Source organism: Meleagris gallopavo, chromosome 19 (genome assembly GCF_000146605.3).
Source record: "Meleagris gallopavo isolate NT-WF06-2002-E0010 breed Aviagen turkey brand Nicholas breeding stock chromosome 19, Turkey_5.1, whole genome shotgun sequence".
In the NCBI taxonomy this organism is placed as follows: domain Eukaryota; kingdom Metazoa; phylum Chordata; class Aves; order Galliformes; family Phasianidae; genus Meleagris; species Meleagris gallopavo.
The window spans coordinates 6,849,224-6,874,639 of NC_015029.2; the positions used below are offsets into that span (position 1 = coordinate 6,849,224).

At 52.6% G+C, this 25,416-nt stretch overlaps 2 protein-coding genes across 2 annotated transcripts in view; one reads left to right on the plus strand and one right to left on the minus strand.

Annotated features, from left to right (window-relative positions):
* The window catches only part of DBH (dopamine beta-hydroxylase), an 11,474-nt gene extending 7,859 nt beyond the window's left edge, over positions 1 to 3,615 (plus strand). Inside the window, exons 10-12 of the mRNA XM_003211322.3 lie at positions 312 to 439; positions 884 to 1,043; positions 2,999 to 3,615. Coding sequence (XP_003211370.2) covers positions 312 to 439; positions 884 to 1,043; positions 2,999 to 3,124 — 414 coding nt within the window. The 3' untranslated portion in view covers positions 3,125 to 3,615. The remainder of the gene's footprint in view (positions 1 to 311; positions 440 to 883; positions 1,044 to 2,998) is intronic.
* Positions 3,616 to 5,301: 1,686 nt separating this feature from the next.
* SARDH (sarcosine dehydrogenase) lies at positions 5,302 to 24,628 on the minus strand. The gene is made up of 22 exons (XM_010720979.3): positions 24,348 to 24,628; positions 24,183 to 24,273; positions 23,244 to 23,565; positions 22,468 to 22,646; positions 21,971 to 22,150; positions 21,337 to 21,460; positions 21,153 to 21,253; positions 20,001 to 20,105; positions 19,333 to 19,462; positions 17,827 to 17,913; positions 17,634 to 17,724; positions 15,618 to 15,759; positions 14,571 to 14,654; positions 14,125 to 14,238; positions 13,437 to 13,575; positions 13,082 to 13,195; positions 11,553 to 11,700; positions 11,175 to 11,268; positions 8,478 to 8,640; positions 8,064 to 8,232; positions 7,514 to 7,649; positions 5,302 to 5,746 (listed from the first exon to the last, which is right to left on the minus strand). Exons 3-22 carry the CDS (start codon positions 23,557 to 23,559, stop codon positions 5,621 to 5,623), a joined length of 2,742 nt encoding a protein of 913 aa, XP_010719281.1. The 5' UTR covers positions 23,560 to 23,565; positions 24,183 to 24,273; positions 24,348 to 24,628; the 3' UTR covers positions 5,302 to 5,620.
* Positions 24,629 to 25,416: the final 788 nt, after the last annotated feature.

Below are 25,416 nucleotides of genomic sequence, written 5' to 3' on the forward strand. Positions count from 1 at the left end.
TACAGAGCATGTTATTTCTCTCTTTTTCCTAGTGAAAATAAAATAAAAAGAGCCTGTCAGAGGTACCATCAACAGGCACAAAGCTAAATATAGTAGAGGGATTACAGAGAATCTGCATTTTAATGTAAAGCACAAAATCAGGCCTGAATGTCTGTCCTTGCACAAAGGGCAGTGTGTGCACACAGGTGTGGGCTCAGTGCCCTGCAGCCCCTCTGCCCTTTCTGCATCCTTTGTGGCTCCAGTATTGCCAGGCTGGATCCTGGCACGGCTGTTGCAGGGACAGGTGTTGTTCCTTGGTGTCTGTGCCACAGGGTGGGTTTGGCATCATGGAGGAGATGTGCGTGAACTACGTGCACTACTACCCCCAGACACAACTGGAGCTCTGCAAAAGCGCCGTGGATCCAGGCTATCTGCACCTCTACTTCAACACTGTCAACAGGTACAGGGTGACTGAAGCAGGGAAAGTACTGGGATCCTTCTGTGCGTTATTGGAAAAAGAATTGTGAGCGTGGGTTTTTGGTGCTGGTTGAACTGGGCATGGCTGGAAGGAGTCCTACCCCAAAGCAGGCACCAAGTCCAGGCTTTAAGGCTAGAGGCAGTATGAAACCCTGAGAATGGGGAACCCTCTGGGTTTGGGGCTGTACTGCATGGCCCAGTATAAGGGGTCTGTAAAGCACACCGTGTGATCCCAGGCAGACACTGAGCAGCCTTGTAGCCTGCAGGGAGATCTGACCTTGTAGGGATTATCCTATGCACAGACAGGCCAGTGGCCCCAAGTCTTCCATATGCAGTTTGGAGTCTTTCCAGGTTAAGCTTAAGGCAGGGAGGGATGCTGCACCAGGACATCTCTACAGCATTTCAGCGTGGCATCTCTCCTGCACAGGTTTAATGATGAGGAGGTCTGCACGTGCCCAAAGGTCTCCGTCCCAGAACAGTTCTCCTCTATTCCTTGGAATGCATTCAACAGAGATGTGCTGAAATCCCTCTACAACTTTGCTCCCATCTCAGTGCACTGCAACAAATCCTCAGCTGTGCGCTTCCCGGTACGTAGAGCTTTCAGAGCAAAAGGCTGATGTGCAAATGGCAGAAATCCAGGCCCTGAGGGGAAAGCAGCTCAGCAACACTGTTGGGCTGAGCCCATAAGATGGGTTGGGGCTCTGGTACCTGGAAATGTAGGGCAGGGAGTTGCTGCAGAGCCCCAGCACCAGCATTAAAAGAATACACATATAACACGATGGAAAGTGCAGCTGTGACAACAGAGCAGCAAGATCCCAGGCTGCACCCAGTAAGGATTTGCTCAAATGCAACAGCCACGAGCACAGAAATAAAAGAAAGAAGCTACTTACCTTCAGAAGGCCTCAGATATGCAGGAATCTACAGCAAGAACCCCTCACCTCCACTGCCAACCCTTAAATGAGGTCTGGGCAGGGGTGGATCCTGGCTGCAGCCCTTCTGGTCACTCAGTGCATTGAATACGCCTGAGCTCTCCTGGGTTGGCCCTGCCTTCCCACCAGGTGCTCAATCACTGCTTCAGGCCCTGACTTAGCATTTCTGCTACACTGTGCACAGCCAGATGCAATTAGAGAATGTGTATTTGCATAAAGTGATTTACAGCCCTCTTTGAGCAACCCAGTGTTGAAGCATGGTGATATGAAAAACCAAGGAGAAATGTGAAGGGATTTACAGGATTTGGGCCAATTACATCAGGTCCCAGCAGATCAAGCTCGTTGTGTGCTGCGTCTGTGCAATCTCCAAATGTAGATCCACAGCAAAACAAGGAGGACAGAAAAACCATGCCCAGAAATGATGGTTGTGACAACATCATCATCAGAGATTACATAAACCAATGGAGATTTAAAAGCACCAATTGTGCCTTTCTCCACCAGTTCCTGGTGCCATCCTGCAAGGTAGGGCTGGGGGCGGTGAGGTGATGCTGGCACAGCGATGGGACAGGGAGCTGAGCAGCCCTTGCTGCTCCCTTGGTGGTTCAGAGCACACAGCCCCAAAGCTCTCACTGCTCCCCTAAGCCTTGAGGTCATAGAAAGCTGCTGTTTTTTCTTATCTGGCACGCTGCAGCAATGCTGTCCTTCTCCAGTCATGTGGGGAGGGGTTCTCTGCTCCCCTCCACTTTTTGCAGAGCATACTGATATGGTGCAAGCTCTAAGTTCTGGTCTGATTTGCTTGACACGCTGCAAGGATTTCATCCAAAAACTCAAATTATATGTTTCTCCTTCTGCTGATGACTCACCTTTACCTCTTTGTCTCCAGATCTCCCTCCTTCTGCTCGCTCATGGGCATGCTCAGCCTGCCCATGATGGTTCTGTCTGAGCAAGGAGCCAAAGCCAGCCCATGCTGAGCCCCCACACACCCAGCCCCTACTCAACCCAGCACATCACATAGGAACTGGATCCTGTCCTGCAGGCTCAGCCCTAGGAGCAATCTAAACCCAGCAGGTTGCCCTTTGCAGGCAGCATCCCTGAGAAAGCCACTCTCATACATGAGAGATGCTGAAGATTTTCTCCTGGCTGTGGTCACCCTGAGCTCCCATAGCTGTGCCAGCCCTTCCCTGGCTCTGCCTGCAGTGTCTCATCCGTGCTGCCATGTCGTGTGGGTAAACAACTGCACTGGCACATTGCAAATGTCACCTCAGCTCCAACCTCCCTGCAGCCCCCATAAGAAGCCTTTCTGAGCACGGTGGGTTGGAAGGACCCGTGGCTTTGAGCTGTCTCTATTGACTCGGTGGGTAATGCATTTTGGGGTGGAAGTTCCCCCATTGTGTTGCTTTTGTGCAATATGCTGCACCACAGACATCTGCTCTGTTCCCGGGATGCGTGGGTGCGCCTGCAATACAAATAATTAGTAATGCCTCATGGGAAAACATCCTGCTCTGGGTTAAAAACACTTCCAATGTTAAAGATCATTTCATTTTTATAAGTAGAAACGTAGAGTCCCCAGGTACCCGAAACTCTCTGTCTCACAGCGTGCAATTCTCTTGCAGGGTGACTGGGAGAAGCAGCCTCTTCCCAGCATCACCAAGACACTGCGGGAGCCCCAGCCTCACTGCCCAGGGCCTCGTCCTGCCGTCCCTGTGCCCATCAACCTGAGTGACATCAGAAGGGGCTGAGCTGCATCCCAGTCCCTGCTGGTGTGCCGTCACCGCGATGGGACGCAGCATGGACAGCCGCAGGGAGCATCATCCCATTGCTCCCTGCATCCCTGCCCCAGCTCCTGCCTCCGGAGGGGGTTAGGTCTCATCTCTCCCAGTTCAGAAAGTACCCTGGAGATGGAAAGCTCTATATTTAGTGCATTATTAGCAATCCTGGCTCTGAGTAATGCTGCTTTCCGCCCCCAGAATCATAGCGCGGAGGTTCGCTTTATGCCGAACCCAGCTTGGCCCCGGGGAAGGGGGAAAGAAAACATTTTTCCACGGAGAAACTGAGGCATGGAATGCAGATTGTGGGAGCAGCATGGGAGCCTTTCTGTACCCACCCTGGTGCGCTCCCCCTTGTTGGGGATTATTCACCTTCATGTGACCAGATGCCAGTGGATGGGAACAAATGATCCTTTGGTGATGAGACTGAGAGAGGGGGGGAGATGGGGGAGGGAAACTGGGGGGGAAGAGACAAACCTTTTGGAAGGAAGAATGACTCCATTAAATATTGAAATGAGAAAATTAAAAAAAAAAAAATTGCTTTTTGTTTGGACCAGGGAAAAGACTCACGGTGTCCATCCCACCTGGGGGCCTCTGTCCAACTCAGGCTCCATGTGCACACGCCAGGCTCTGCCTCCCTTGGTTTGGGGCATGCTCTCCCTACACACAACCCCTACACATCCTTTCAGGATGAAAACTGAGCTTTGGTAGGGAAGACAGTGCTGCATTATTTCAGCAGACACACGGCTAATTCTGGCATCCCCGAGTAGCCAACGTGAACACACATTTATTAGGACAAATGGACAGGAGTGTGGCCCCTCAGGGACTGCTATCACATCCTATTCACAGACAAATCCACCTGGATTTCGTTTGTTAATGTTTGCAGCAAAACCAAAGCATTCTGGAGCTCAAACCCTTGCCCATGGCGCTTGTTGCATGAGGCGAAGGGATTGGAACTGGCTCCAAAGAGAATACAAAGCAAGCAGAGCTAGTCAGAGGGAACAAAATGAAAAGCAAGGAGTGTGATTATTTCTTCAGGCAGGTGAAAGCTTTAGCAGAGATCAGACCCTTGCTGTGCTGTGAAGGATGGAGCAGAGTCTCTTGCCTCCTGTGCTCATTTGTAATTAAAACTGCTTGGTGATGGGGTGAGCAAAGGGACCACGGACCTGTCCTTTTGCTCCTTCTGATTTTGGGGAAGAGGAGGGTGATTTCCATAGGTTCCCTGTAAGGGGCAGAGGTGCTGGTGGCTACCAGGAAAGGGCTGGGAGCTGGGGCTGGCAGCTCAGCACCTGTGTGGATCCCCCCCTCCGTGGTGACCTTTGGGACGCTGCCAGCACTGCATAGGGACCACAGGGCAGCCCTGCTGCCAGCAACCCTGAACAGTGAGCTGAGCACACAGTGCCCAGTGGATACACTCTGTGTGGGCCAACACATGTCAAGCTCCTCCAGATTCAGAGGATGTACACATAGACCCACACATACATGCAGTATGTATGAGAGTGAGCCAGATCCAAGCTGCAGTCGCCTTTGGGATTTTCCATTCTTCTCCAGGGACAGAAGATGGAAATCTTTCCCCCAGCTCAGTATTAAGGTGCTGTGTGGCACCGTCATGTTTTCCTCATTTCAAAAGCAGAGTGCAAGCCAGCAGCACTCCCTGGGGCACCAATTGCTCTCTGGATGCACAGCTCAAAACTTGCCTTTGCTCTTGTGCTGCTGGAAATGGAAAAGGTCAGTGACTGGGACTGAGGAAGATCAGCCCTCCCCATCTCCTGCACAGAGACAGCCCTTCAGCAAAGCAAACAAAACTGAAGTGAGCACGGAATGGTTGGGCACCCTGGGCTCCATTTTTAAAGGGATTTAGGTGACAGCTAGCAATGAAGCCAATAGAAGCTCATGCTTAAAACCCTTTTGGATAAAACCAATTACATCACGGATCAGAAGAATCTTGCAGCAGGGAGAGCATCCCCTGCCCCTGCTCCTTCCCAAGGGATATGCAGGGCTGTAACTATTGAGGGGCAACCTATTTACCCATCTCCCCCCACCCACCAGACTCCCAGGGCACAGCCCCAACCCAGTGACACCCATCAGAGTGGGGACAGAGCCCGCTGGGATGGCAGGTTTGGAGGTGATGGCTGTATTAATGACAGACATTTAGTTTAAAAAATTCATTTCCAAGCGGCGTGAAACTACATTTAGGCGGAAAAGGGTTTCCAGCAAAGTCAAAAATTGAAACCATTTCATTTGCAGTCAAGCAAAACACTGTTTTCAGGTCGATTAACCCATGGGAAAGAATTATTGCTGTAGTGGTATTGCTTCATTTAGAAAACCCAGGAACAAAATTCTTGGACTTTTTGGAATTATTTCCTCTTCTTCCCTTCTAATCTGACCCAAATTTATTCAGTGAGTTCACGTCAGACTGCCAGGCAGGGAATGGGACCAGCAGCATTCCCCTTTCCCCATTGCAGGCTCTCAATAGATGCCCTTCACTCGCTTGTTGTCCGGGTCAAACGGGGACTTGGTGTGTGCCTGGGCAGGGTAGCGCACTCCCATCCTCTCCAGCTCATAACTGCCACTCCTCACAAAATCCAGTGAGACCTGCAAGGCAGAGAGCCCCCTGTTAGGCACAGCCAGGCACCAGGAGGTAGAACCCCCCCCACCCGCTAGCCCCATCTCTGCACCCTCCCCACGCTCAGGGGCCTCTCCCATGCAACCCTACAGCCGTGATTTCTGCAGAAAACCCAGCTCTGCCATCCCAGGAGGATGCAGAGAGAGGAGGAAAGTAGATTTTTAAAAGCATGGAGCTAAAGAAACCAGTATTTCTTTTGTGGGGGATTTTTTTTTTCAACAGCATCCAAGTCAGGTGGGCAGCAGGGGGATGCAGACCCAATAGGGTTCAGTCCCCACTAATCCCCAGCCAAGCACTGCAGGAGAGGACCACGCTAGCAGTAGGCTGTCCCTGCAGGAGATGTCCCCTTCACCAGTACCAGCACCCAAGATGCCTTAATGCAGGGAAAGGTCTCTGCCCACACAGCAACCCCCCGTCACGGCGTAAATCAAGCAGGAGTTAGGCACAGGGAGCAGAGAGATTAAGGCTGTGCATTAACATCTGCTTAATGAGCGCTGCGTTCTGCAGGCAGCTGCACAATGAGCTGGCAGGGCTGGGGCCCTGCAAACAGCCCCTGCATGCACAACTGCTCCCTGCAGCGTCTGCAGCTGTCAGCCCCATTGGTGGCCCTGTTGTTGGCCTTATAGGCACAGAGAATTCCCTGCAGCAAGGGAAGAGAGGGGAAAGTTGTGATCGATGTGCCTGGAGGGGTGCACTCAGTGCTGCTGTGCCACATTGGTGCCTCGCTGCAGGCAGGAGCAGGCTGTCCCCGAGCCACCCCCATCCCATCACCTCCATCACACTGCCTGGGGCAGGCAGGGATGGCCGGGAGAGAGATGGGAGGGAAGGGAGAAACCCAAATATAGGGGGAAATAGTCTTAATAGGGGTCCCAGAATGGGGTCACCTATTGGAGACTCCATTGCAGCATCCCAGAGCCTGCAGCCACCTCCTGGCTTTGAGATAGGGACAGTCTGACATCCCTTAAATGCTCATTGAAATACTCCTGCACAGCTCCCCAAAGGAAATGAGCAGTCCTGAGCCCTGCATCCCGCTGATCAGCGCACATCCCCATCCCTCTCCCTGTGCCAAATGGTACAAAGCTGCCCTGGGGAGAAGCCTACTCCACGCCCCAAAATAGAGAGAAGATGCCCCAGAGGGCTGCAGAGATAGCTCAAACCCTGAACTGCCTGACTCAGGAGCATTGCACTAACACAGGATTAAACGTTAAGGCAAGCCAGAGGATTAAAGCACAAGCATATGTGCTGCAAGAGAGCCAGTCCCAAGGGACATCACCCAGAGCCCTCCACCCCCACACAGGCCCACAGCTCTCTGTCTATAACACACTGCTTAACGAGGGCACCTGATTTACCAGCCAGGAGTCTCCCAGGGTTAATTAGGAACCTGCCGTGCTCCTATTGGCTAGTCGCTCCCATAATGTCAGTTAATTTACCACCACAATTAAATACTTGCTTGCAATTAACATCAGAGAAAGTGCTGGGGGTGGATAGCAGTGGCAGGGCCATGCTGTGTGGCAGTCTGGATGTCACCAGTGAGGACAGTGCAGCAGCTGAGCTGCAGCATCGCTCCCCATCGCATCCTGTGCCACCACCACTGCGCACGGGGGAGGGATACGAGGGTGCAATGTCTCGCACCCCAGCTGCCAGCAACACATTTGTGCATATGGCTTCCAACACGGGTGCTGTGCATCCCTGCCAGCCCTTGGGCACAGGGAGAGACGTGGCAGTGCCATACTCACAGGTCCTCCTGCAGGATCGCGGATGTAACCGTAGGCGATGGTTTTGTCAATGGCAAAGCCAAAATCTGCCCGGCGGATGTGGCCCACCACCTCGCCATCCCTCCAGATGGCCTCGAGGCCGAACATTGGCACCTTCCTGTAGGGTAAAGGCAGGAAAGACCCAGGTTGGAATGGCACAAAGCAGAGGAAGGGTTCGGAGGCAGCAGCCCCATATGCTGGGGCTCCCCCTGGCATGGGGGCTGCAGCCCCACAGCCCCCTCTGTTTTGCAGTCAAATCCTCTCCAGCTTGATTCACAAGCCCTCCTGCTGCTCTGGGTGCAACACGATCAACCCACTCCCTGTCATACTGTTTCCAGCTCCCATTAAGTATCTAGCAGGGAATGTGTGGTTGGACTTAAATTAGAGCCTGAATTAGAGCACAGAAAGCAGCTGAGCAGGTGGGAGCTGAGCCCCATGTGCATGCATGTGGCTGGGTGGGAGCACTGTGAGTCTCATCACACTGGCATTGGGTGCTGAGGAGCATGGAAGTGCCCCAGGGCTCTGCACTCACTCATCCGTGGTGAAGCAGACGAGGCGGCGGAAGATGCCTGCAGCTTTTTGGGCTTCCACAGCCTCCCGTCCCAGGAAGGGAATGCTGGACTTGAGCTTGCAGGTGAATGCCAAGCCTGCTTCCAGTGGTGTGTCATCAGGGCGGAGGTCTGCGTGCCAATGTCTGTACCCTGCAGAGAACAAACAGGGGTCTCCCTGCCTTAGTGAGCAAAAGCTGGAGACTGGGAGAGCAGCCTGTTGGGCATCCCTTGCTTCACCTGGCCTTGGACAAAATACCCTCAAGAGGAGTCCACAGATGGGAAAGTTGCTCTGGTGCCCTCTATCCTCATTAACCCACCCCCATGCTGGGAAAAACACATTTGCACATTAGGTCAGAAGCAAAGCAACAAGTGCTGCTGTAAGGAGAGGCTCAAACCTTTCTCGATGCTGAGGCTGTCGATGGCTCTGTAGCCAGCGTTGGTGATGCCATGCCGGGCGCCCACCTCCATCACTGCCTGGTACACCCTGACACAGTTCTCCCGGGGCACGTGCAGCTCCCAGCCCAGCTCACCGACAAAGGACAGCCTCATGGCACGCACCTGCAGAGTACAAAAGCCCCAGATCCCTGAGGACAGAGCAGGGCTGTGCAGTGTGGCAGCGACCGTCGGTCAGCAGCAATGCTCCCACACCAGGCGGGCCTTTGTCTCCCTCTGCTGATCCAGTACACCCTGGGAAAGCCTATGGGCACTGCATCCCGTGTCCCTGAAACCTGCTGTATTGCTGGTGGGGTAGAGAAGCCAGACCCCAGTGGGACCGTCCTGCTGTGAGTTCTCTATGTGGCACTTTGGGGATGCATCCCACCCCCAGCAGCCTCCTGCTGGCACCCAGGGCTGAGCTCAGCATCCCCACCCACACCCTGCCCACCCCACGAGGATGCTCAGGATCCCGCAGCAGAGGCAGTGCTCTGTAGCATCGCTCCCAGCAGTGTAATTAACCCAACACTGAATGCACCGAGCCCCAACGAGGCTGCTGCTGCAGGAAACCAGGCATCCTGACAATAAGGCCGAGTCATCTGTTGTAGGAAACCTGTATGGTTGGAAAATTTGGGGCACTGGGAGTTAGGTTTGCATGGAGAGGAATAGGGGCTGCATACAGGTGTGTAACACACAGAGCAGGCCCAGAGGGAGCCGAGGTTTCTGTTCAACTTCAAACAGAGCTATGAAATAGCATCAATTCCTGAGTCTTTGAGCAACAGTTCAAAAGCATTTTGATTATTCTAGAAAGCTCAAACCTGAACGTTACCCCACACCCAGCAGTGAAATTCAAACAGGGCCCTTTTGCTGCTGTTTGATACAATGAGAGACACTATATATATACATTCACAAACCAATCAGTAATTTCCAGAGTCATTACCTCTGCAGGAACTCTCCTCTCTCCCCAACTGATTCTGTTCAACCTCTGTGTTAATGCACAAAAACCTCAGAGCTCCCACTTAGAGCTGCTGGGCTGCGTTCAGCCCCTCTGAACCCACCCTGAGACGGCAGGAAAGCTGTTCTTCCTTTAAATCAGGGCATTTGCACTTAAAAGACACCAAAACATTTCTGTGAGCAGTTTCTCCCTTGTAGGACAGGATTATTATTATTGTTATAATTTTTTTTTTCAAACTTGAAGCAAAATGCAAATAAACCAATGACACTCCAGCAGATGAGAACATTGCTACACCTTTCACAGGGATAAGTGGATTATTAGAAGATGCTGCAAGGCTGTCACATCTCTTACAAGGGAGGATTGTAGCCTGTCAGTACTGACAGTGATATGTGGTGATCTGCAACCAGGGCTGGCCTTAGGGTTCCCCATGCCACCATCCCCTCTTTGGGAAGCGCAGTGGATTTTGGCACCTGCACAGTGACAGTTTGGAGGATCCATCTGCGTTAGGCAAATCTGAGCCTTATTTAAAGTGCTCTGAGCCCTGACGAGGCTCTTCCTCACCATCCAAATAGCCATCAGCAGCTGACTGCATTCGAATTAAAGCCACTTTAATTCCCAATGAAAAGTGTCCACGTGTGTGGTTTAACCCAGTTTTACTCCTGTCCCATTCCCTGCTCCAATGGCAGCTGGCACAAAGTTTATGGCTGCACACCCAGTCCCCAGGACCACAGTGTCACTGTCCCCATACACATCCCTGGGGTGGCATCAAGCCCCATCCCACCAGTGCCACCAACACCCAACCCCAGTGGGGCATTCTCATAGCAGAGCATGGAAATATTTTGTATGGGATAATTGTCAATGGGAAACCAAGGTAAGCCCACAGAAGGGTTTTCCCTGATACCAACAATGTTTTGACACTTTGTGGCCACAAACTCTCCTGTTCACGTAACCGATATCACTGCCCTACTTGAGCTGATTTCTGCCTAGAACTCAAAGTGTATTCTGAACCACCATTTCCAGTTACAAGGGCTTAGCTGGAATTGACTGAGTATGTCATCAAGCAAGTAAGCAAGAAAATGAGATTCTGTTTCCCAGCCGTGCTGTTTTCTTGCTGAATGACAGTCTTGGGAAAAAACAGTATCTGAAAACACATCGGCTCCCTCTGGGTGGGCAGCGGGGCCGGATTCCCCTCATCGCCCCCAAGGCTCAGCCCCTGGCACGCGGCCATCCCCATGTCCCATTGCATAACCGCAGACACGAGCACTGAACTCTCAGCAAATGCAAAATGATCCGTGCTTAAACAGAAAGCTTAAGGTTGTCAGGCTTCTTCTGTGATCAAATGCACTGCGTCCTCAGGCTCCTCAGCCCTTACAGGGAGGATGTGACACATTTCATATTAAATTGTCCCTACCTCTTTTTTTTTTTTTTTTTTTTAAGGCTAAAGGAAGGGATCTGGAATGTCAAATAAATCTATCACCAGTGCTCACCCTCATCTGCCTGAGAGCCCTCAGCTCCCTCCAGCATCACCATGCACAAGCCACTATGCCCAATTCCCATCATGGTTTTTGGCTTTTTCCAACAACAACAAAAAGAAAACAACCAAAACCTGGCTGCTCATTGCAGAGGAAACCATTTCCCAGTGAAGACACTCAACAAAGCCATAGGCAGTAGAAGACATCCCTTGGGACCCCAAATGCTGTCCTACCGTGCATCCTGCAGCTTTCACGAGCCTATGAGTGGAGAAGGGGAAGGCCTCATTGCTGAGGTCGATGTCCAGCAGCTCTTGCAGCACAGTGCGGCTGTGGGGGAACAGCAAAGCAAAGAGCTCACTGCTCTCCTCCTGGTGGGCATCACCAACAGCTGCTTTCTCATCAGGTTGGATATATAGCAAAGATTTCTTCTCCAAAAGAGCAGTGAGGTGTTGGCATGGGTTGCCCAGGGAGTGGTGAATTCATCGTCCCTAGAGGTGTTCAAGAACTGTGGAAATGTGGCACTTGGGGACATGGTCAGTGGGCACGGTGGGATGGGTTGGGGATCTTATCCCACAAATGGGGCTCAGGGAAAGAGGCCACAGCCCACTCACCTCAGTGGACCCTGCAGGCTCATCATGCCCAGCTCCTCCGAGCAGTCGATGAGTTTGCACTGCAGCTTCATGTCCTGAAGCACTGTGGTGATGTGTGACCAGTTGTGCTGAGCCACGGCCCCACCGATGGCCAGGTAGTAACCATCTCCTGGAAAATGACATCCCCCAACCCCAACAGTGCTTTAAGATCAATGGCACTGGGCTGGGGGTGATGCTCTGCTCAGTGTAAGTCAGGATGTTGGGCCATGAAAAACAGAGCACTTCGAGCAACCTTGCTGGGTGCTGCTCCTCTCTTATGCAAGGAGTTCTAAGGGCTGAAGTCAAAGGCAGCATAATGCAAGTGCTCTTGGCCTCCAATGGGCCACAGCAGCCTCACAATTCACTGCATTTGCTTTCCTTTGCATGCAGCTTCCCCAGCACAGAGCAGTTCAGAGACACTGCCCACACCAGCCCTGCTGATGGAGCTTGTGCCAGTTGCCCAAGCCCTGGAGATACCTGGGAGAAAACATCATGGAAAGAGAAAACTCTCTGTCCTTGGGGCCACCAGCAAAAGATCTCAATGTTTTGTCTAAGAAAGAATCGATGTCATGGTGTGGAGGAAGAAGGGAATGGTGCAGTGGGCTAAACCTGTGCACGTGGGAGGTGGGAGCTGTGTGCCCACAGCCTCCTTTGTGCTGGGAATCCAACCCCGCTGCAGTTCTGTAATGTAACTCGACTGGGGCTCAGGGTTAGGGTGGGTAGGCAAGGAGCTGTGCGTGTGAGTATGAGGAGGAATTTCATCTTGTTGATAATCCGGGGTGAAAAATTCCCAAGGATGTGGTTTAGGAGCTGATTATTGTGCGATCGATCTTTCCTCTTCCTTTCCTGCCACTACAAAATTATCTCTGATATTCTGTCATAATGATAATAAGTGCAGCCACCTACTGTAATTGGAAAAATAGACTCACTCCTATTCAGCTTCTCCATCACCCGTCAAACCCTGCAGCTCTGCCAACCACTCCCCATCACCACACTGCCCCTGAGCACTGGGATAAAGGGGTCTGGGATGCCAGAGTGCCACACCACAGCACAGCACAGTGCTGCCAGTGGGGCTGCAGCCCAATTTGGTGCCCTCCTCCCCAGCTGCTCCCTAATGCCATTCCTGCCCCCAGGGTTGGCTGCTCTGCTTCCTTTCAGTTCGCCTTTATGGCAGCTGATAAGGGCTTTGGGAGAGGTCAGAGCACCATCCTGGCCCGAAGAAACCCAATAACACCGATGAGCAGCACAAGCCCCCGGCACAAAGGGGATAATTGGGTTATAGACAGCGAGGGGTGGAAGTGGAAAAAAACAGGTGGCTGCCATTAGGTAAATGCAATCAGCACTGCGCCCGCGGCCACACATGGTCCTGAGCACAGCGAGGACAGAGAGCCCTGTGCTGAGCCCATCACTGTGGCTTCCCATCCGCAGTGCCAGGAGCATCCTGAGGATGCAGCTGCATGCCTGGCTCAGGCTGGAGGCACAAACCCCATTGCCCCATGCCCAGGGTTTACCTTGGAAGGCGGGGGCCAGCGGGGAGCTGGGGTCACCGGGGCTGATCCTGCTGACAGTCAGGTCGCTTTCCACCCCTCCACGCTTGTTCAGCATGCAGGTGTACACGGTGCTGCCTGTGAGAGGGACACGCTGCCCACCTGCCCTGCCCGGCATGGGGAGCATCAACATTTATCCCAATTCTTAAACAAACCAATTACTACCATCGCACCTGGGTGCACCGTGCCCTATCCAGAGATGGGAGCAAGGCTTTTTCCCCTTAGGGTTGTATCATGCACAGAACAAAGGCTGGTTTGGGTCCCCACTGTGTGCTCTGGTTCAGGATGCCCCACGCACAGTGAGAGGGGCTGGCAGTACCTGGAGCTTTGGTCACGTCAGCACTGAACAGCCAGTTGGCTGCTTTGGTGGCTTCAGGGCCAACCAGGTAGAACTTTCCAAAATAAGACATGTCGAAGAGAGCCAAGGCATTTCTGCATGTCAGGCATTCCTTCTTGATCTAAAATTAAAGCAAACACACTGCTGAAACCATTTACGTAATGAGCAACACCACCAGGATACACACCTGGTGACTTAAAAGTTCACTGTAGGGCTTCAAAATATACATAAGAAGTCAGTGTTAAGTGTGACAAGTCAGTGTATGCCCTGTCTCATTCCTTATGTCAGTAACACAGTGAGAGCTATCAATAATAATGGTTCATCTGATCAAACCCGGCATTCCTTCCCCCATTTCCATCAGGTCCCTTGCTCTGCACTGCAGTTTGGGGACACTGAGCTGGCTGGGGAGCCAATGCTCTGCAGATGGAGCTTCCCCAGGACGGTTTCATCTCTTTCCTTTGGGAAAGCAGCAATAAAACTCACATGGCCTCTTCTGAGCTTTCCAAGCACAAGCCATGCGTTTCGCTTCATTTTCGTGGAACGTTTCCCCCAGCTTTGAGTTTCCATCCCCCTGAGCCTCCCCAGCTCTATCCAAAGGCAGAGTGCTGGAGGGGCTCTGGGGCCTCCACCACCCCCTCCAGCTCCAGATGTGCCCCCACACCTCACTCACAATGTTGTGATGTGGTGGAAAGTCGAAGGTGTATTCATCTGCCAGCAGCTGGTTGTAGGTGTATTCCCTGTGCCGCTCCCGGCTGTAAGCACCATAATAGTCATAATCCAGAACCTGGGGAGAAGCGTGAGGATGGGGGGAGGTAATAGGAAGAACCCCGAAGCCAAAGGGCTGCTCCACACCACGCAGGGAGAGGCAGAGCGATGTGGGACATGGCTGAACTGGTAGGTCCTCATCTGGGTGCCTCTTCCCACAGTCCCCAGTGTACAGAAGGGACACCAGTGCCCCCTGTTAGGGCTGCCTGTTGCAGAGGGACAGGCAGACACACACATAGAACTCCTTCTGCTTATTGTTAGAGTGAATTAACAGATGTTTTCATGGACCTGCTCTGGGGAGACGCACTGCTTTCAGGGCAGCACACCCCATACACCCAGCACTGTGCTTACCGGAGCTGCTCCTCCTGGGCTGAACCAACCTGGCCGCTCCCAACCATGCCTCTCCTGGAACACGCAGCCCTGCTGGAGCAGCTCCTGCTTGAGACAAAGCCAGAGAAATTGGGAAAAAAAGGTTAGAAGCAGCGCTTTTCTCTGAGCCTTCCTCCAGCCACCTGCAATGCACGCTCAAAACCCAACTCGCAACCCCTTGGCATCAGCTATCAGCAGCCAAAATCAGCTCCTGGGGTTGTCCTTTAAGTCAGCAGAATTCCTCATTGCCCTACGGACTGGCTGATGTTTGTGTCCCCCCCTACAACACTATGAGCACCAAAACCTGCACCAAAACTTGACTGCACAGATCACTGCTTCAGCACTGAATCTGCACTGCACTGAATGCAGGTAGCACCATTCCTCCCAACGATTTCCATAATTATACCAGTAACATCAGAGATTCACACAGCAACCTTCTCATTCCTGCTCTGTGCTCTCAGGAAAATCTCTCCATGAGCAATTAATTAGGGATCCATTAAGATATTTTTGTTGGGTACCTCCTTTCGGAAAAGAATAGATTTTGCAGAATATTTCAGCAGTGATTCAGTGCCTATTTATAAAACACAGCACATGTTCTGGAGCTGCATGGATAAATACCAGGCTGTCAGTCAAATGGGCATTGCTTATTAGACACACTATTAAAAAATAAATTGCATTCTCGGTGACAGAAAACAAAGGAGCTGTCAACCAAACATCGGGGGCCGGTGGAGAGGAATGTCTGCTTTACTGCTCTCTGTTGGAAGAGGGATGCTGCGGTGTGAATTTGCAGTCATTGGAAAGGGCTCAGCTCCCTGCTGGGCTCTGTGAGTGTTTTCGGGGACTCTGAGCTCTGCTTTGAACTTTTTCATCACCTGTAGACCGGTGCTACGTTGAGTCTTAGGGGAATATTTGGCATCTCCACCATCTAACTTCCATTGGGGTCAGCCCACCCCAGCATCCCTGCGTTGCGCAGTGGGGTGAGCAGTGCCACGTTGATGGATGGGAGCAGGGATGCACGTGGGTGCCCACCTCGTGCAGAGGGTCCTTCCTCATGTTGCGCCCTGCCAGCGGCTCATCGTGGGGGAAGACAACCGAGTAGTTTTTGGCATAGGACTCGTGGCTCCGCTCCCGGATCCAGCAGTTGTTGTCGGTGAGGGAGTGGTGGAACCTCCTGAAGGACAGAGAAAGGGATGGTGATTGTAGGACCCCCGGGCACAGCCTCGCAATGAGAGGTGCTGGCAGCTGCCGTGGTGTAAAATTGTGATTTCTACTCCCTTTTGTAGGGAGGAGAGCAGAGAAACCCAAATCATGTCTCTTGCCCATCAAAATGCTCGTCCCCATGTCTCTGCCATCCCTATGCCCCATCGGATTTACCAAAGCAGGATACAACCCCGCTGGGGGAAAATAAGAAACGAGAGAAATTGAGATTAATTCTGCCCTGATTCAGCACTGGGCAAACCTCAGAGAGCTCTTCTTGCACAACCCAGCCTGAAATGCAAGAAGAGGAAGAGAGCCACAAACATTCCTCGCATTTTTCATCCAATTCTCCCTAGACTGAAATATAAATAAAACCCAAAGCATTTTAAATTTGTTTGACATGTTTTACTCTTTCAAATAGAAAGATCTCCTTGAAGGAATGTGCCAGTTCAGCACGGGTTCGGGGTGTTGTTGCCATACCCTGTGCCATAGCACTGTGATTCCTGGACTGTCACCTCAAGGCTGGTGGCATCTCTCTTATCCCCATTGCCCAGAGCCCCCAGTTCTGTAGAGCAGCAGGCAGAAGGCAAGGCAAAATGTAACACATAGGACCTTTCAGAATGGTATTTTGGCTTTCTTCCCCAGTCTGCCCACATGTGACAGGTGGCAGGGGACACATGGTGAGGACACATGGCAGGGGACACATGGCAGGGGATGGCCCCAGCCCTGCCACCAGCACCACACTGCATTTTGACAGCAGGGAGAGGAGCAACAGCTGCCAGATGAAATATTTACAAGCGAGTGATTTGAGAGGATAAATATTTAAATGCGAGGGAACGGGAGTTATTTAAAGAGGAGCTCGGTAATCATAATAAAAAAATAAATAAACAACAAAACAGGACTGCTATCAGCTTGACAAGTGCAGGAAAGGCAGAGCACCAGAAGGATGGAGCACCCCAAGGAGCCAAGGCTGTGCATGGCAACGATGCACCAATGGCACAGCAGCACCATGAAAGCACCATTGCTGTGGTGGGGCAATGGGGGCCATGGGGTTGCTGCCTGCTTTGCAAACCAGTGTAGGTTGGATATGAGCAAAAAGTGTTTTACAATAGGGGCGGTGAGGCATTGGCACGGGTTGCCCGGAGAGGCAGTGGATGCCCCGTCCCTGCAGATAGCCAAGGTCAGGCTGGAGGGGCTCTGAGCACCCTGTGGAGCTCTAGGTGTCCTTAATCACTGCAGGGAGTGGGACCAGATGGCCTTCAAGGGTCCCTTCCAACTCAAACCATTCTGTGATTCTATGTGTTAGCAGCAGCTCCCATGCTGGCTCCATGGTCTGTTTACCACCGTTCCCATCAAAGCAATGTGATTTTCACAGATCTATCCCTGACAAGCTTGTTGCTGTCACAAGCAGCCCTGCAAGAAAGCCCAAACCCAATCAGACACGATTGAACAAGTCAAAAGCAATTACAGAGCCAACATCTGCACAGCCCAAATCTCCCGGCCCATGCAGCGCTGCAGAGAGGGAACACTAATCTTTCTCCAGTTGCAATCATCACCCCCGATTATTAACTTAGAAGATTAGGCACACACTAATTGAACAACAACACAACCCAAACATAATTACCCTGTCCTTCCTCAACACTGCAATCTCCTCGTGTCTGATGGAAGCAGTTTGCGTAGAAGCAGAATGAGGCAAATGAGATAAATCCCACGTGTAAATTCATTAAAGCCATGGGTCTAATTGATTCCAGCTTCCCAGGGGAGAGGGGCTGTGACAAAGACACTGCCTAGACACCCGATTTTGACACCCATCCCCATGCTCCCCATTGGGTGCCAGCACAGCCTTGCCTGATGTCATAGCCATACATATCCTTCTCCGGCCGGCCGTGGATGATCCAGTGGGCCAGCTCCTTCCCGCAGCCTCCTCCCAGCATCATCCCTGGGGAAGAGGTGAGGACACCAATGAGGACAAGCGCCATCGCTGCCAGGGTGCGATGCTCACACTGGGATGCATGCAGCGGGGTTTCCTATTCTCTCTTACCGGCGCTGTTGAAGCCGCAGCCGAGGAAGAAACCTCGGACTTCTGGAGCCTCTCCCATGAGAGGTTTGTGGTCAGCTGTGAACGACTCTGAAGGACAGAGAGAGATGCCAGGATCAGTCCTGTCGAGAACCTGCTCTGACCTCATCCTGCTCCTGCCATTGGTGGCTTCATTCCTTTTCCTACTTTTCTTTCACTGCTATTGATTCCTGCTCAGAAGTGCCATGAATTTAAGCTACTCGGTGAAGCCACTGCTGCTACCCAAGGCTCTTGTTCCCAACACAACCATCAGCCACATCCCTGGTGCACCTCCCACACGTGAAGGACAGAGCAGAACACCCCGCTGGAGGTGTGCCATCCTCCCTGCATTAGGGCACTTTGTGCAACTATGCAAAATATGAGCTGGGTCTGCACTGCACCCAAACTTTGGTCCCATAATCACTGCAGGAACTCCCTCACCGAGGGGCAGCTTTCTGTTCTGGCGGTGAAATATTTACAGCACAGCAGAAAGAACAAGCGTTTGCTATTTGCTCCAGCCCTGCCTGATTCCTCTGTGGCAAGCAGACCAGCAGCACCTTTAAATCAAGTAAAGAAGGAGTGCTGACCCTTTGCAAATTACCCCACTGCATTACAAACACTTGACATCTATCTATAAGCTGTCAGCTGTCTGCTGGAGGCCCCCAGCTCTGCTCACACCGCAATTCAATCAAAGCCAAGGCACAGCCTCTGCATTATGCATGCTGCAGGGCCAGATATGTGCCCTGCTTTCCCTTTGTGTACAGCCCAGCTCCTTCCCAGGGCTCTCCAGGGTTTCCCTTTAAGTGCTTCAGCAAAAAGGATTTTTTTTTTTGGCATGTGGAGGGTTTCAAGGCCAAACCAACTGCTTATGGCTCAACCCGATGGTGCCATCGCCCCTACCTGCGTGGGCTGCAAGACACTGGAAGCAAACCAAATGTCTTCAGGCCTAATGCCTGAAACCCCACAGTCACAATAACAATATAAATCTCAGGAAAACAGCAGTCGCTACTTGAGAAAATGCATCCCTTCGTTCCCAGCTCAGCAGCCCCAGCACCAGCTGGGAACCTTTGTTTGTCCCCGAGCTCTGCACCACAGAAGGCAGGGCTCAGCCTGGTATGCCACCCCCAGGAAGGTGACACCACTGCAGCCCAGCATGGATGGGTCCTCTCTGTGTCTCCCAGGGTGTGGCAGCCCTTCTTGTCCCCAGCAGAATGCACACCCACCAGCACAGGCTCTGATCAGTGCTCCCACAAACCCCAATGTCCCACAGCATAGTGCAAGCAAGGGACAAATGGGATGTAAGTGCATGGGCTGGATCAGGAATAAGAGCATAGTGCAGTGACAGCATGCAAGGATTTGCAGAGCTGTGTCAGCTCCTGCATTTCCAGCTCATCCCACAAAACTGCCCTCTTCTCTTTGCGGGTCCCAACCCTTTCTGCTGGGACCCACAGCCTGAAGGCAGCAGATTGGTGCTCCCAGGCACTGCATTACCTGGCCCACAGACAGTGGATTTGATGCCTGTCCTTTCCAGCACCGGCACTCTGTTGATGGCACCCTGGATGTGCTGCATAAAAACATCCCAGTCCAGGTCAAAGAGGCTGAAGGCAAATTTCTCTGATACCTGAAGGTGGGAAATAGGAATCAGGACACGAATTAGAGCACAGCTGATGGGTAACAGCTTCTCAGCCCTACCAACCTCTGTGGCCACAGAAAACAGAGTTCCTTTGCAGATCCCAGTCTCTGGGTTTTAATGAACAGCTCAGTACAGAGATGCAAAATCAGCACCAAACCCAAAGCCCCTGCATGTTCTGTTGTACATTATGGATGTGGCAGGGGATGGACATCATCTGATGAGGGGAGTCCGCCCTCCGTGGGACAGAGGCATTGAAAAATGCAACATAAGGGCTGGAGCAGAGCCTGAATTAAGATACAGGGACCGAGCAGCACAGCAGGGTTAGCCCTGAGCCCTGCTTGGTTTCCTCATCACCTGCAAGCCAATGGGGGCAATGCTCTCCTGAGCTCCCAAAATCAGCCCATGGTCGGTACCCTCAGGCTGGGCAGTGCAGGGCCACGAGGAGCTCACTGTTGCACCTGCCCCACTGATGTGGGTCCCCTGCAAACCCGCCTCGTTCCCTCGAGAGCCTCCCAGCACCGCTCACCTCCTCCCAGAAGATGGGGTTTGACTCATAGCCACCCACGGAAAGGGCATCACCTTGGAGACGGAGATACACCGAGGCATCGTGATCCCGAACATTCGGCATGTTCTGCAGGAAGGGAGGTGCAGGAGTGAGCCGGGGCTGAGAGCTGCAGCAGCCCCAACAGCCCCACGTGCCCATGACCCCATCCCCAGAGAGAAATTGGAGCAGTTTGAGCGTGCAGCTGGACCACAGCTGGGCTGCACCACCCTCTGCACTCCCAACCTAATGGGGGAGAGGGAGCTCAGGGAGCCCCAAAATTTGGGTGCTTGATTCCGAGTGGCTCAATGGCTGTGGTCTGACCCCAGATCCTGCTCTGAGCTTGGCTTTGCCACCCACCTACATGGGAGAAAATAAAAGCACAGCAGCACGCAGCAAACGAGGGATTTGTTCCTGTGAATGATGAATAGGTGAACATTTAGACAGAGCCAAGGTATTGTTGTAGGGCCTCTTGCATTTCATGTTGACAAATGAAATGAAGTGGATGGAGCAGGATGCACTGGGGCTCACAAGCTGCTGTTTCTGCTCTGAGCCTCTCCCTTGCTGTGTTTGCACAGCCCAGCAGAGTTACTGGGATGGAAAGGTGAAAAGACAACAGCACTCCTGAATATGAGGCATGGAGGACTGAAAGCTCCAACTCACATTGTATCAGCGGGGTGGAAACTAATTAAAGTGTTACTCTGCAAGCCCTGGCACCTGAGTGAATGAAGTTTGCTTCAGCTCCTGAGCTGTTCTCAATAGCCAGAAGGCAGAACAGATTTCTCAGGATGGTGCAGAAGTGCCTGGAGAGCTACAGCAGGTCTGCTCGTTCAGAAGGTGTTTGGCATCTTTATGAGCGCTGCTTTCAGACACCAAGCACGTCAGAGACCCTACAGTAATTCCACTGAGAACAAATTAATAAATAATAAAAAATGATCCTGCTAGTCGTAACATCATTAAATACTAAATGTGGCTCTAATAAGACAGGCAGCTGTCTGTGCTACCAGAAGCTAGGGGGGTGAGTGCAGAACCTGGTCCTGCAGCACAGGAGGGGATCCTGGAGGTCCTGTGTGGCCAAGAGGGGGGTTCTGTTTCTGACCATCACTGGAGCACACAGAGGAGTGGTGCAGGACCCACCTGGATACCCTCAATGCGTTCAGTCACCACGTAGGCGTGATGCATTGCCACCAGTGGCACGTGCACACCTGCCAGCCGGCCCAGGGCACGCGCCCACACCCCTGTGGGGACACAGAGCACATCAGCTGGGGACTTGGTGCATCCCTGGCACATGCTGTGCAAGGCAGAGCTGTCCCATCTGTACCTGCGCAGTTGACTACACAGGGAGTCTGGATGGTCCCATGGGCTGTCTCCACTGCATGCACCCTCTTCACCCCAAAGTCATCCGTTCTGACCTGGATGCCGGTGACGGGGCAGTTCTCTATGATCTGAAAATGGAGAAAAAGAGGCAGAGTCAGAGCTGGGATCACCCCTGGAACTGGGAAAGGTGGAGCTCAGCAGGGTTCTGGCCATCCTTCTTTTGGAATAGTGACTCTTCTTACTGCTGACAGTAACGCTCCTCTCAATTCCAGGTTCAAACCACACCTCTGTGTGCCTACAGCTGCAGAGGACATTCATTATGTCCATGCCTTGCACATGAGCTAAGCCATACACTGGTAATTCCTGCCTTGAGGAGTGGGTTGTGTTAGTGTGCCCTAAACCCAAGGAACCTGCCTTGGGCTCTCATCTTCCTCCTAATGATCTTTTCTTCATCCTATATTTTCTCTGGGCCTCACAGTTCCTCCCTCCTTTATCACCGTGACCCAAAGAGCCACCAAAGCCCAGTAGGACAACATCCTTCAGGGCAAAGATCTGAACAGTGGAGACAGAGTTGGGGAAGGTGGAGGACGGTAATTCCTCCCAGGACCAACAGGCATTAATTAGTAATTAAGCATTACCGTAGCACCTCTGGCTGTTGCTGCTCTGGCAAGGGTGGAGCAGGTGCCAGCAGGATCCATGGTGCCATCCTTGGGGACATACAGAGTGCCATACAGGTCGTCCACATTCATCAGTGGGTACAGCTCCTTGGTCTGTGCTGGGGTCAGCACGTGTGACTCTATGCCGTACACCTTCCCCAGCTGCCAGCAGACAAGAAAACCACGAGAGTGAACTCATCCCATGCTGGAGGAAATCCAAGGACACGTTTTGCTCCCCAATCCCCCGCATGGCCCAGGGATGACGTTGCTCTAAGGCAAGCCCTCCATCTGGAGGTGGCTGTGATGATCTGCATGAGAATAGGGGATGAGGCTGCACACAAGCTGCACTGAAACTGGGAAAACGACATCTGAAAGGGTCAAAAAGGATCATCTTTGGGCTTCATCTTGCCTGATGCCAACCCAACGAACCCCAACAGACCAACGCTACGTCCCAGAGGGATGCTGAGGGCTGATCCTACCGACATGAGCCGCTTGTACTCATCGAGGCGCTGCTTGTTGGAGGCGATGAAGAGCCCCCCGTTCTGCACCCAGCCCGTGTGCAGCCCCGTCTCGGCCGGCAGATCGCGGCTCACCACATCCCTCGTGTGCGCCAGCAGCTCCACCTCCACGTCGCTGGGACGGAGCTGCCACAGCAAACCTATGGAGGACAGCGTGGGACGGAGCCGAGTGGGACCGAGCTGGGAGCTCCGGCTGCCTCGTGGTTCCCTCCCCGTCCCACTCGTGGTTCTGTGTCACTCCGCTGGGGCTCTCGCTCCATCTCGTGGCTGCTTAGGAGCGCTACAGATCATGGATTTTTTGCTGATTGGGTGTTAAATGAATGGGAAAAGGGGGGTTGGGGCTCTATGGAGAACTACCCCTGAAAGACACAACACCCAAAAATGATGGCTGAGTTAAACTCTTGTAGTTTCCCCCCTCCCTGCCAAAGAAAATTGGCATATTATTAACAATAATAGCAATAACACTAATAATAGCAATCATGGAATCATTACAGTTGGAAAAGCCATCTCAGATCCCCAAGCCCATCCCACCATACCCACTGACACGTCCCTCAGTGCCACATCCCCACGGTTATGGAAGACCCCAGGGATGGTGACTCCAGCACTCTCCGTGCAGCTGTGACAGTTCAGCACAGCTCTTTTGGAGAATAAATGCTCCCCAGTACCCAACCTGAACCTCCCCTGGTGCAACGTGAGGTCACAAACAGCAATAACAGGCTCCCATCCCTGCAGCTCACCAGCCGTGTGCCAAGTGGTGCCAGCTGTCAGGCGGTCCCTCTCCAGCAGGACGACATTGGTGATGCCCAGTTTGGCCAGGTGATAAGTGGTCTGACAGCCCAGGCTGCCCCCCCCGACCACCACCACCTCGGCTGAAGCTGGGGGTGGTTGGCTGGGCCCCGTGCTCCCATTGCTTTCTTCTTTCAGTGTCTTCTGATAGGGAACGCTCTTCTCGGTCGTGGGTCCTGTTGTGCTGCTGTAGGGTCGGGGGTTTCTCCAGGGGGCCGGCAGGCGACGGGGGCCAGCCACCCGCAGGGCACAGCTCATGTAGGACATGTCAACCTGCAGAGATCCCAGATTGTGAGCAGGGGTGCCAGCTGGTCGCTACTGGGACAGTGGTTGTATTGGTGACACCACATGCATGTTGAGCAATAGGTTGAGCAGCACCCAGAGCAGCATGGTGGCAGCGAGTGGGCTCCCATAGGGGGGAGCATGGGCTCAGACCCCCATCCACCAGGGAACTATATCCAAACAGCAGTCTCCAAACACCCTTCAGAGGGGCCCAGCTTACAAAAGGGGCCTGGAAATACACAAGGCGGCTCCTAGGCTCGCTGCCAGCCCGCAGAAACCACCCCTTTTCTGTGTGCGTGTTTCTTTTTTTTCCCATGCATTCAAGAGCCACAACAAAAGCACAAGGTTTGCTCCTTATCAAAAGAAAACAGAGCAGTGGCTGCTAGGGGGGTGAGGCAGATGAAGCCCTCCAGCCCTATGCCACAAACTGGGGACGTTTGTGCTTTGGGCACACACAGCTTTGGAGCAGTTTGCAGCAGGCTGCGGTGGAGCAGCACAGTTGGGTTCAGCTGCAGAGCTCTCTCCCCTACGGGACCCCACTCACTGCCACCATGCAAAGCTGGGAAATCCCACCGGGAATCCCCACAGAAGATCCAGGATCCACTCACCAGCAACACTCGCGATGGCCGCGGGACGTCTGCCTTCCTCCGATGCTCTCCTCCTCCTCCTCCTCTTCCGCACCGCCGTCCTCCGGCCCCGCTGCAAAAACATTAACCAGCTCCAACAGGCAGCGGGGCCAAGCACAGCTTCCCCAGCCCTGGATGAGCTCTTACTCCTTTTTGTCGCTCTGCCGCTCAAAGACAAAAGTCGGGAAGAATGGAGAAATGCAAAACGGAACGGAATTCTGACTTTTCTTCTCAGATTGGCTCCGGACAGCAGGGCTGGGGGGGCTCACAGCCAGCAGGGCTCACCGGCTGCCAGGGAGCAAACAGAGCTCTCCAACATCTGCTCCTCCCGCTCCAGTTCCCAGCAGTTGCATTGGAAGAACTGGGTTAAAAGGGATTTACAAAGTTCCTGAGGCAGACCCGAGTGTTCAAAGCAAAGGTGTGAGCAGCGAGAGAAAAAAAAATTAAAAATTAAAGAAAAAACAAACCACAAACGTTCAGAAGCGGTAAGAAAAGGTTTAATTTAAGGTTTAATTTAGTTCTCTCAGCACAAAGGTTTTGTGCTCCTCCTGCTCAGCACTCAGTCCTGTAATGAGGACCTGTCTGGGCAGGAGGTGCAGTGCTTTAGAGGTTTGCTGCCTGGGATGTGGTTTAGGGGTTCTGCATGTTCAGCATCACCACCCCTGGGAGCCCCCATTTATGTGTTGGATAGACTGCAGGACGGGCCTGGATCCAAATCTCCCCACTCTGAAAAGAGCCTGAATAGAAGCAGAGGGGCTCAGTTGTTCAGAATTAGTCGATCTCAGGCATTTCTCTCCTTTTTCTACAAGACAAATAGAGTTTGTTTTCAAGAGAGAGCCCAAATTCCTCCACCAACCACTCCAAACAACCAGAGATGTAAGCAAGTCAGAACTGCTCGCGGTGGGGTGTTGCTGTCTGGTGGGACAGAGCCATTTCATCAGTGCATGCAAATTACAAACATGACCTTTGGGTGAGAGGACACCCCGAGCACAATCCGTGTCCTGGAGGGATGTGCAGAGCTCTGCTGTACTATGGTTCCTCTGAACATCAGGTTCCAATGGAGCTGCAGAGTCAGAATGAGGGAGGTGTGCGTTTCTGATGGCCAGCATAATGCAAAGGGAACATAACCAGCTCAATCCTTCCCCTTAGACTAATTACAAAATAAAGGGGCATGCTGGCTTGCATGCGCCAGCTGGAGTTTTCTAGGTCATATGAA

Bases quoted from the DNA above. Each gene is read 5' to 3' on its own strand.
- SARDH (XM_010720979.3), bottom strand. From the start codon at position 23,559: ATGTCCTACATGAGCTGTGCCCTGCGGGTGGCTGGCCCCCGTCGCCTG. The intron at 21,461-21,970 runs GTAATGCTTAAT...CTCCATTTTCAG, and splicing joins CAACAGCCAGAGGTGCTACG to ATCATAGAGAACTGCCCCGT. The intron at 14,239-14,570 runs GTAAGCACAGTG...GCTTCTCCCCAG, and splicing joins GCCCAGGAGGAGCAGCTCCG to GTTCTGGATTATGACTATTA.